At 62.4% G+C, this 10,615-nt stretch overlaps 1 protein-coding gene across 3 annotated transcripts; it reads right to left on the bottom strand.

Moving 5' to 3' along the window:
* Positions 1 to 292: 292 nt before the first annotated feature.
* INPP5E (inositol polyphosphate-5-phosphatase E) lies at positions 293 to 10,530 on the bottom strand. Of its 3 annotated transcripts, none has more exons than XM_025475804.3 (11): positions 10,388 to 10,530; positions 8,793 to 9,798; positions 5,766 to 5,889; positions 4,514 to 4,611; positions 4,114 to 4,238; positions 3,907 to 4,026; positions 3,579 to 3,686; positions 2,902 to 3,063; positions 2,702 to 2,817; positions 1,951 to 2,087; positions 293 to 1,707 (listed from the first exon to the last, which is right to left on the bottom strand). In XM_025475804.3, exons 2-11 carry the CDS (start codon positions 9,509 to 9,511, stop codon positions 1,575 to 1,577), a joined length of 1,842 nt encoding a protein of 613 aa, XP_025331589.1. In that variant the 5' UTR covers positions 9,512 to 9,798; positions 10,388 to 10,530; the 3' UTR covers positions 293 to 1,574. The 3 variants fall into 3 exon arrangements, with proteins under 3 accessions (XP_025331589.1, XP_025331591.1, XP_025331590.1); XM_025475806.3 differs by having other exon boundaries at positions 1,971 to 2,087; XM_025475805.3 differs by having other exon boundaries at positions 10,404 to 10,530.
* Between the last annotated feature and the right edge of the window lie 85 nt (positions 10,531 to 10,615).

The following is a 10,615-nucleotide window of genomic DNA, read 5'->3' as shown; positions in this document are numbered from 1 at the left end:
TTTTAATCTGAATTTCCAAGTGAAACCTGTTCATCTAAATTCTCCTGGCTGCTCCTAAGTGAGTGTCCTGACTTGAGACCTGTGGCCTCTCGGGTGTGTCATGATTCTTGAAGACACGAAGCCCCAGCTCAAGCCAGACTCCTGCACACCAGCACCACCCCATTACTTTCCATCCAGTAGGGCAGAGACAGCGCCTGGGAAAATGCATAACCGCTGCCTCATCTCCAGGCCTTTCCCCACAAAAATCTGTAACAGACCTTTTCAGTTTGTGACTCAAAACTCAAACGGCACATTTCTTTGAACAAAATTTTATACAATCTGAAGTTTCTTAAAGTCTAGGATTCTCATGAATGGATTCTCCCCTCTGTCCAGAGACTGGGCATCTGGCTCCTAGTTTTGGAAGCGAGCACTAATAAAGTGGGTATAGTCTCCTTAGGAAGTGACTTCATTTCCTTGTGGTTCACTCAGGTCTGGGGTATCCCCTTCTCTCTGAAAAGCTCTTTCCAGCCAGCCCCTGGACTGGGGAGGTGGCCAGGCGTGCAGCAGATCACAGTGGGGAGCCACAGTGTACACATTTCCTGCCTTTGAACTTGACACCCATGTTTTCTGAGAACGTGAGAACAGGCTGAGTGTACAGATAATTTCTAGGACTCAATCTTTCGCCAGAAAGAATTTAAGATTTAACGTGGATTTATTTAAAAATATAAAATATGGAAAAATAAATAATTTAAAAGACTAGATTGCCCCTTGGTTTTCCCACATTCACAGCCTGTCTCTAAGAGCCACTGTGGGCAATGATAAGCTCAGCCCTTGAAGAAAGAAGAGATCTGGAATGTGGCAAGGACATTCTAGCTTCCCCTGCTTCCTCAGGCCAGGAAATGCACTACTTAACGTTAATGCTATTTGAGGCTGGTGATATGTAAAATGGTCTGAAATCACCAAAACCAGGAGAAGAGAGGGAGGTGGTTTCATGGCTGGAGGAGCCAGGCCATCCCCCCAAGACAGGTGGCCCTAAAACAGGCCAGGCCTCATCCAGCGGACAGTGGACCACATTCCCTCCTTGGAAGTCAGTAGGCTTTGGCCTGACTCCCCGGGCCTGGGTTTGGTCCTGGTGTACTAGGTGGGAGGAGGCCCCTGCTGCTCCCTCGCTTAGGGACCCAGCCCCCTGTGCTCAGATGGGGAAGGGCATGTCCCAGGGTGCACCACAGGTCAACTCGAGTGCTGCAGACACGGGCTGGGGGGTGGGGAGGTGTGGGCAGAGGGTGCTCCAGGCCACGTCCCACCCAGATGTCTGCTCCGAGGGACCAAGGGTGCGGCGTGGCCCATGTGTCCCATGTGTGTACTGCCCGCGGGGTAAAGGACATGCCGTTAGTGGGGCTGGTTCGTCTCGGGCACTGCCACACTGCTCTTCAGCCGCCTCTCAGGTTCTTGGAAGGAAAGCATGTGAACCTCGAGCGGTCGGTCGTTGGCTGCCTGGAAAGGGGGAAAGTCCCCGACAGCCGCCTCTTCCATCTTTTTAGGGGCTTTTGGTCAGATAACCTTGCGTGGAGGCAATAGTGGTCCTCGAGCAGACCTCAAGACACGGTACAAATCGTACTCGAGTGCTGATTTTTCAGTGCTTGCTGTCTCTGGATTTCTTTGGAAATCCGTCTTTTGATTCCTATCAAGTACAGCTCTCGGTCAAACTTGCCAGCAGCTAGCGGGATGCTGTGGAAGAAGGGGCGTCAGCCAGGCAGGCCCGGCTGGTGGCTCAGCCGCCCATTCCCCGCGGGCCTTGGGGACCGGCCGCGAGCAGCAGGACTCCCCCCCAACCATGGGGCTGCCACCTGTGTGACAGCTGCTTAAGAGCAACCCTGGACCCACCTGGGGTTCTGCCCGTTCCCCACCCCCAGGCCCCGAGGCCCCGAAGCCAGGACATAGGAGGACATGTGTCAAGGGTACTGTACTGACTTGTCTCTCCCCGGCCTCACTTTGACCCGGAACAGGCCGTACACGGGGCGGTGGTCAGACGTCTTGATGCCAGGGCAGGAAGAATACCTGACTGGACAGATGTCACCCTTGTGGCGGCTTCTGTACATGACCCGGTCCTGCAGGAAAAACCCCATACACAGGAGCCCCAATGCCACACAGATTGGCCTGCGTGTCTGTCACCTCGGCCTTGCTCGAACAGTCCCCAGGCAAATCCCGCTGGAGTCCATGCCCGGAGCCCCTCACCAGAGCCCGTTGCACCCACAGGTGTCCAGGCAGCAGGTGGGGCCTGGCTGTGCTGCAGGTGGCATCTGCTAACGCCCAGGCCCGTGAGGAGGTGGAGGCCGAGGCCGAGGCTCCAGCCCTGTGCCCCAGAGCCAGGTGCAGGTGCCCAGCCTGGAGCTGCGGGTCCCGTGGGGTCCCCTCCCTTCACCCGTGCAGCCAGCAGCTCCAACCAGTGATGGCATGGGGCATGTGCCCCGCCCGGGCCCAGCAGACCACCCTCAAAAGGGCCCGTTGGGAGGGCACTGAACCCAACCCCAGCAGTCTCAGAGAGGTGTGGTCACTAGCCCACGGCAGGCACCGCATTCAGGGGTCCGGTCTGGCTCAGGGGCCCATGTCTGGCTGCACCCCAGCAGGCCCTGTGGCTTGTGGGCGCTGCCCTCACACTCAGGCCTTGGCCACAGAGCAGGGCCACACGGGGAGGACAGGCCGGCACCAGGCGCGTGCTCACCGTGTAGGATGGGGTCCTTTGCTTGGAGGTGGTGTCGTAGGAGTCCTTACCAATGTCGAACTTGTAGGATGGAAGAAAATGGATGTCTGGCTCCTGGAAGCCCTTGAAGATGGACCCTGGCACAGTCACAGCCTCTCATCAGCCCCCTCGCTGCCCCTCCTTGGGGGTGGGAAGGCCGCACCTCACCCCCGAGACCTCACCTTTCTTCATTTCCTGGGTGAGCTGGTCATGCTGGAGCAGAGTAGACACCTTCTCTACCAGGTCCTGCTTCAGGATGGCCTCCACGGCCACGCGCCCACCACTCAGACGGAAGTTGAAGTCTCCAAACCAGAACACCCCATCGAACCGGGTGGTGACATCCGCTGCAAAAGGAGAATGCCCATGAACCCAGCCCTCCCCGTGCTCACCATGCCTTAGCGACAGGGACTGGTCTGGTCTGTGTCCCACTCCAGCTCCCTGAGCCACAAGCAGGGACTCCCCAGGGCAAGGGGGGAGTGTGCACCACGGCCTCCTTGGCCCACAGTCGCATTCACCATCTCTTGTTTCAAACAGCAGCAAACACCGGGGACGGCACGGCCCTCACACTCACAGGAGCCCACCCTTCCCTTGCACACTGCCTTCACCAGGGCACCGTCCCCAAGGGGCAGCCAGGAGGCAGGAGGGCCTGTCGGAGGGGCTAGTGGGAAGGACACAGACCCAGCTCGGGAGGCTGGGCTCCTCGTGGAAGGGTCACAGCTTGTGAGGAACCCACTGCCAGGCCGTGTTCAGAGCTAGTGACTTTCTAGACTTTTCTGACCTTGATTCTCAAAAGCTCTCCAAGTTTACTCTCACTCAACTACTTGGAGAATAAGGCAGAAGCACATGGACAGGGCCTCACCAGCATCGGAGCGGTAGGGGCTGGTGTCAGGCACACTCTTGGGCAGGGCCAGGCCCTGGATGGTTCTGCTATAGTCCAGCAGCCTCTCGCTCACCTTCCCGTCTCCAGCTGTGAGAACAGAGCATTAGGGGGGGCTCTCCGGTGGGGCTTCTGGACATGAGGGAGCCCCTGCCCACCAGATGTGCTCGGCAGGGGCCCAATACCCTCCTCCTCCCTGTAGCAGGGCCATGTGCCATGGGACAACATGGTCCCAGGTGGCGGGCCCCCTGGCTTCCAGGCCTCTCCCGGCGGAGACAGGGGAGCAGAGTCCCTGAAGCCTGGGACTTACAGGTGAAATGGGATGTGATGAAGAGAAAAGAGGTGCCGAAGAAAGTGAAGCTGACGCCCAGGGCCCCCTTGGTCTTGATGTGAGATACGATGCGCGTGGTCACCGTGGAGCTCTCCACCTCTGTGGGACAAAGGGGTGGGCTGACTGTGGCCCGGAGGCTGGGTGGGGTACCCAGGGTGCTGGCGCAGGGCAGGGCAGCCCGCATACCTGAGCAGAACCAGATGAGGTCCCTGCGGATGAGCACGGACATGTAGAGTGCCCCATGGGCTACCGAGTACAGCGTGACGTAGCGGGGACCCAGCGTCTCCTGCAGGCGCGTCTCCCACTCCCGCCTGTGGAGGGAAGTGGGGACAGCTGGGGAAGGGGCTGGAGCCTCCCAGCCCCGCAGCCAAGAGAGCCCGGCCACCTGGCCTTGTCCTGCAGGGCCAGTGGCATCCAGACAAGCATATGAGGGCTCCTGGGCCACCTTGTCCATCTTCAGTGCAGGCCCTGCAGCCTGAGTGTCACCCCCCCACAGGGCTCTCGGGCCACAGCAGCTTCAGCCCCAAAGGCCGCCTCAGAGCCGTTCAGAGGGCCTCGGGGGCTGACTGGGGCAGGGGTGCCCTACCTGTCGGAGCAGCCCTCCTGGACCCCGATGACATACAGGTCCTGGGCGTAGTCAGCCTCAGCAGGCAGCAGGAGCTCATCCAGGTTTGGGGGCAGCTCCTGCAGAGGACCGTGCCTAGTGGGGCTCCCACTGGGCCTGTGGTCCCAACCTCCCCCGCAGGACACATCCAGGGGTGCTCAGGCCTGGGCTGGCATCTGTGCCCCTCCCTCGCCATGCGGCCCGTGCCCCCAGATATGCCCAGACGGGGCACGGTGCTCCCAGATGTGAGCGCTCCTCCACCCTGCGGCCGGGTGCACGTGCACTGGGCTGGCCTCCAAGCCCTCGGGGCCCTGGACGAAGAGCGCCATCCCACGCATGGGAATGGCATCCGAGGGACAGCAGTGCCGCCAGCCTGTGCACCTGCCTCCTTCAGCCAGAGGAACAGTCACTTCTCTCTCCTTCTGGGGGCTGTGTCGTCAGGACTCCTGGTTACTCAGCCAAACCTCGTCCCCTCCCCAGGGTCTGTCCCCAGGGCCAGCCTGGGGCACTACTGTGCAGAGTGAAGGGCCTTCTGTGCTGTCGTTCCCAAGCATGGTGGCCCGTGTGGGCAGCAGAAGGCACTCGAGACGCCACCACGGCAACCATTGCCCCACTGGGCGCTAGGATCGCCCATCAGGCAGGAAGTCCACACCCAGCCCCAGAAATCAGAGCACCCCATGTGCAGGGCATGGCACCCACCAACCCAAGGACGGTCCTTGCAGTGATGAGGGAGTACTAGGGAGACACAGCTGAGCTGCAGAGAAAGCCAACGACCCAGCATCCAGGGGCCCCTAAATCAAGAGCTAGAGATAATGTGCAGACCTCTGGGCCAATGGCTGTCAGGACACAAGGCGCCTGTCACACCAGAGCGGCTGGAGGCCACCACTGTCCCCTCCTCACAGAAGCTGCCCAGTGACCCCGAGGCGACAACTACCAGACCAGGCCGTGCAGGCTCACTGATGGTCACAGTTGGCCCCGCAGTGGGGAGGTCATGTGGGAGTAGGGGCTCTTGGGAGTCTCTGTCCCCTTCTCTCCATCTGCCGTGAGCCTACAGCTGACCCCAAACAAACGTACGCGTAAGTCATTGGTCTCTTCCCCATCAGGCCGTGGGTGAGGCAGGTACCTTCCAGCCAAGGGGCTTCTCTGGGGGTGACCCAGGCGTTAGGGAGGCCGGGCAGATGGTGCGCAGCCTGGAGGCCCCAAGAGAGGATCTGAGTGGGAGTGGGGCACATACCTTCTGACCTTGCATGTTCCAGGTGGCCACGAAGAGGGCCAGGTTGCGGTCTGGGAAGTACCGGGCCAGTTCCTCCGCCCCCATCAGGGCCCCACTTGCCAGGAGACTCCCCTCGAGGTAGCTCCTGCAGAGAGAGGGCAGGTTCAGAGGGGACCAGGTGCAGGGACACACCGGGGCACGCCTGCCAGCCTCAGGCCCCTCACAACGTGGAACCCTGGTTTGGGGAGCTTTCCCAGAGCTGGGGTTTCCTGAGGCCCTGTGGGTGGCATGCGGCATGCGGCATAGCCACAGTTCACTGTCCTCCTGGAAACCCACTGCATTCACAGCCCTACAAACACCAGCACGAGTTCAACTTTTTTGTCACCTCCTGTGACGAAGGGCATGAAGGTGATGTCTGGGCTCTTCCAATGGGGTCTGTAGGCCTGGCCCTAGCCCGAAGCACCCTCTGCCAGGGGCTTGCCTCTCCCTCCACGTGGCATCGGGGCCCAGAAAGCTTCAGGGGCATGTCCACCCTCATGACAGTGGACACTCAGGACACACTTCAAGGGTTGAGCAGCACAGTGCATGCAGGGTCACAGCCTTGGTCGTGGAGCACCTGCCACTCTGCCCGCCCCCGCCAACGCAGCCTACAGGGCTCCGGGACGGGCCACCTGTCCGTCAGAGCCCTCGAGAAACCAGCCCAATGTCCATTAGCAGACCCGGAGTACTTTCCATGCCTGCTGACTCTTCATGCCAATTCACTAAGAAAACCTACACTTTACTCTTGCAAATAGGAACCATGTCCTTTGAAGGAGATCCTATCAAGGGCATGGCCGCATGGTCTGGCTGAAGCAGAATGCTGTTCTAGGAGGTCCCACACCCTCCGTCCTAGGCCCTGCTGGCTCAGCCTCATGCCAGGGACTCGAGGGCACCTTGTCCTCTCGGGACCAGTCCGTCTGCAGGGTAAGCAGGACGCAGCCGAGAGCGCAGTGCTGCAGACTCCGTCCCAGGCCCTGCAGCCTGTGTGCCCCATACCCCCCCACAGCAGGCGGCCCTCCTGGCATAGGGGCCACTGCTCCACCCTCAGCCAGGTCCCACCCTGGTTGTGGACAGTCCCTGAGCCGATAGCCCTTTCACGCTTTCTGCTGGCCGGGGCAAGAAAGCCAGGACCTTGTGACCTGGGAGGAGTACGTACGACGCCACCTCAGTGTCCCTGAGGAAGGGTTAGCGCCACTTGGCCATGGATGCTGCTGTACAGGGGCCCGTGCCCTCCCCTCCCACCTTACATAGCGGGAGACAGCCACTCTCCAGTGCTTTATAGGACCATGTGCTCATGCTCATTCCAGAGCCACCAAGGGCTGGAAAGGCAGGTCGGCGGTATCCCCATCAACCTGCTGTTTGCTGCTTGTCTCAACACAGTGACTCGAGGACCCAATTCTGAACGTGATTCTCATTCCAAGGAACGAGTGGGCTATGGGCACAAGTCCCATGCAGCGCACCCAGGGCAGGATCACTGCCTGTGCACCGGGAGGCCTCGCCATCTACAAGCAGCTGTGACTCCCTCCGCCTCCTGACCCTCAGAACCTGTGCAGGGGAAGGGGACCCCCCAGCAATGGCCTTGCAGAAGTGACCAGTTAAGAAGCGACATGAGAGCCTCCCTAAGGTTTAGGGCAGGCGCTGGGTCCAACGACCAGTGCCCCTGAGAGGAGACGCAGGCATGGTGGGCAGCCGTGTGAGGGCAGAGGCTGAGGGATGTGGCCACAAGCCAAAGGACACGGGGGCCCAGAAGCTGGAGGAGCCAGGAAGGACCCTCCCCTGGAGCCTCTGAGGGAGCATGACCCTGCGACATCGTGGTATCTGACGTGAAGGCTCCAGATCTGGGAGACAATACAGTCCTGTTGTCCTGAGGCTTGTGGCCATTTGGTTCCAGATGCCCGGACACCAGCGCACTGACCATCCTCCCAGCTTCCCCGGTGCCCTGTCCAGCTGGGCTGGTGCTGGTCTGGATGGCGGAGGGCAGCAGGTGAGGGAAGTGGGGCCAGGGCTATACCTGGTACCTTGGGGGCCATGTTGGGGAGCAGGTGGCACAGAGACCCCCAATTTAGGGCCACGGCCCCAGCTGGGAGCAGAGGCCAGGGCCGACCAGTAGGAGGGGCCAGAGCTGTGAGCGGGCTGGTCCGGCTCAGAAGGACCAGGCAGGGAGGCCTTTTCAAGCTGTAGCTGGGCACCTCGTGCACCCCACGACCGTGGTCCCCAGAAACCAGACACAAGGGCTTGGGCGAGCTGGGCACAGAGGGATGTGGGACACTTGGTGTGTGAGTGAGGCCAGAGGCACATGGGAGAATCCTGAGTGAAAGGAGGACCGCAGGGGAGGGTTCTTCTGAAGCTAAATAAAGTCAATGTGCTAGTTGACAAGGTGGCTACTGAAGTCCCACAAAGGCTGGACACCAAGCGTCCTCTGTGTGCATGGGGCCAGTGGGGTGTTCAGCAAACAGTCCCAGAGCCTCAGAGGGATCGGGACGGGACTGGAAGCAAAGCGCAGCCAATCCGGCCCTGCCTGCCCTCCTGCCGCCAGCAAGTGGGCCCCAGGGCCCCCCTATCCCACCGTGAAGTCAGTGCGGTCACAGCCCGGGCTGCTTGCCAGCCAGGGGCTCCAAGGGCTCCTCCTCCGCAGCCACATGGGGAAGTGGGAGCACCACTCACAGTGACAGCCCCACAGCCGCACAAATGGTGGCACAGATTCACGCGCTGAGCCCTGGCCCCACTTCATGACCTGACAGCGCGAGAACAAATGACACACGGCACTGTGCACAGGTCACGTCCACATCTGAACCATGGTTCACAGGCACGTGCGCCCCAAGTGCTGCTGAAGCATGGGGAAAGTTCTGGAAGGGGTGTCCCTCTGGAAAGGAGCTGGGAGGTGGGCACTTGGCCTGCCCATCTCTGTGCCGCCCCATTCTAGGAGAATACCCTCTCATGCTGCTTGTGGAGGTCCACACACGCTAAAGCAAAGGCCACGGTGATGCCCCCAACCCCCGGAGCCCCTACCTGCTCCGGACGTCCTTGGCGCGGATGGGGGCCAGGAGGCTGAAGGAGGATCTGGCCTCACAGACGAGGGGGCTTGGGGGCCGGCCAGGGCCCAGGCTGCTGTGGGCGCGGAACAGTCTGCTCTGTAGGTGGGGCTTGCCATCAACCGGACCTGAGTCCACTCTGTGTGTGGGCCGCAGGGACTCGGGGGCCACCTTGGGGTCCACAGGAGGCAGCCTGACGCTGGTCCCAGCCACGGCCCCATCCCGGTGCAGGAGGTCCAGGGAAGTGCTGATCATTCCGGAGATACAGTGGCCCCACGAGGAGGGGCTGCCACCTGCGCTGTCCTGGGCCCGGCGGGATGTGGGGATCTCCTGCAGGGAGGTACTCAAGCAGGGTGGGGACCCAGGGGGGCCGGGAGGCCTGGGGACCTCGTCCTGCAAGGAGCCCCTGGAGCCACCGGCCCCACTGCCCGCTGCCAGGTCCTCCGGGCTGGTCCGAAAACGCCGCCGCCTCCACGCTTTCTCGTCCAGTGACAGAGCCCGCTCCAGCCTGGGCTGCGGCGGGGGCTTTGGGGTGAAGGGCTTTGCCTTAGCTTCTGGGTCCTCGTTGCTGATTTGTGCCGGAAAGGTCAGAGGGAGCACCGGGGTCCTCTCGGGATCCTGACCGTGGTTGGTAGGCGGGGGCCCCAGGTGGGGGGCGACGTCTTTGCCTGTGCTTGGGAGCTGTCCCTTGAGCATCCTGTCCTCAGGCTGCGGGGCAGAAGCCTCTGAAGGGCCCAGGCACGCCAGCTTGCCAGTTTGGATGGCATAGCCTGGAGCCAGAGCTCACAGGTAGGAGCTGACCGGCCCAGCAGGGACCCGGCTCCTGCTGGGGCTGCCGGTGAAGCCCAGGCTCAGAAGTCGCTGGGCAGGCTCCGAGGAGAGAAGGCACAGGGGCTCCTGTTGGGGCCTGGGGCGCACCGGTAGGGGCAGGGCCAGCTGCTGCATGGCCGGGAACCCTGAAATCCTGCAGTCCACACAAGAACCTAAAGTAGAACCGTGCTATTAGCCTCCTACAGCCTTGGCCGCAACGCCCCATGACTGCTCCTGCCCAAGCCCCACTGCAGGGTGACAGGGACAGGCCAGCAGCAGGCTAGCAAGTACGCAATCAGACGCTCGGCCTGTGTCTTCCTCCTGGGAGGTGGGTGCAAGCTGGCACCTCTCAGGATGGGCCTGCTCCTCTGTGGGGCGTCAGGGGCGGAGGGGGCGACCGCAACCCCCCAAGGTCAAGGCCAGTTCGTGCAGCCTCGAGGGGTTTGGTCCCTGCGCCCTCACTCACTTGCGGGCCCATCACCATCACTTGATCCCACAGGCCCCGCCCAAGAGGGGCCCCTTTGGCCGGTCGGCGGCCACGCTGCCGCCAAAGGCCCCCCTCAGCACCCGCGAGCCCGGGCGGCCGCCGCAGGGTCCCCTTGGGGTCCCCAGGGAAACTACCGTGGCGCAGGCGGACCCGCCCCCAGCCCGTGCTCCGGCCCAGGGGTCACCCCGCGCTCCGGACGGTGCCCCCGTCCCGCCCAGGCGTCACCCCGCGCTCCAGACCGAGCCCCCGCCCAGGAGCCGCCCCGCGCCCCGCACCTCTGCCCAGAGCTACCCCGCGCTCCTGCCGAGACGCCCGCGTCCGCCTCTCAGCGCCGCCCGCTCCCGACCTTGCGGGCCCGGCCGCTGCTCCCGGGCAACGGGCGTCCGGGCTCGGCCCCTGCAGCGGCCCCTGGCGGCCGGAGGACCCGGCGCGCCCGCGAGCGCAGAGACCCCGCCCCCACCCGCAGCGTCCCAGGCTCGAGGGGGCGAGGCCGCAGGGGACCT

This window comes from Canis lupus, chromosome 9 (assembly GCF_003254725.2).
Source record: "Canis lupus dingo isolate Sandy chromosome 9, ASM325472v2, whole genome shotgun sequence".
In the NCBI taxonomy this organism is placed as follows: domain Eukaryota; kingdom Metazoa; phylum Chordata; class Mammalia; order Carnivora; family Canidae; genus Canis; species Canis lupus.
Note: the sequence above shows the minus strand (reverse complement) of the source record. Positions and strands in the feature narration are given on the sequence as shown.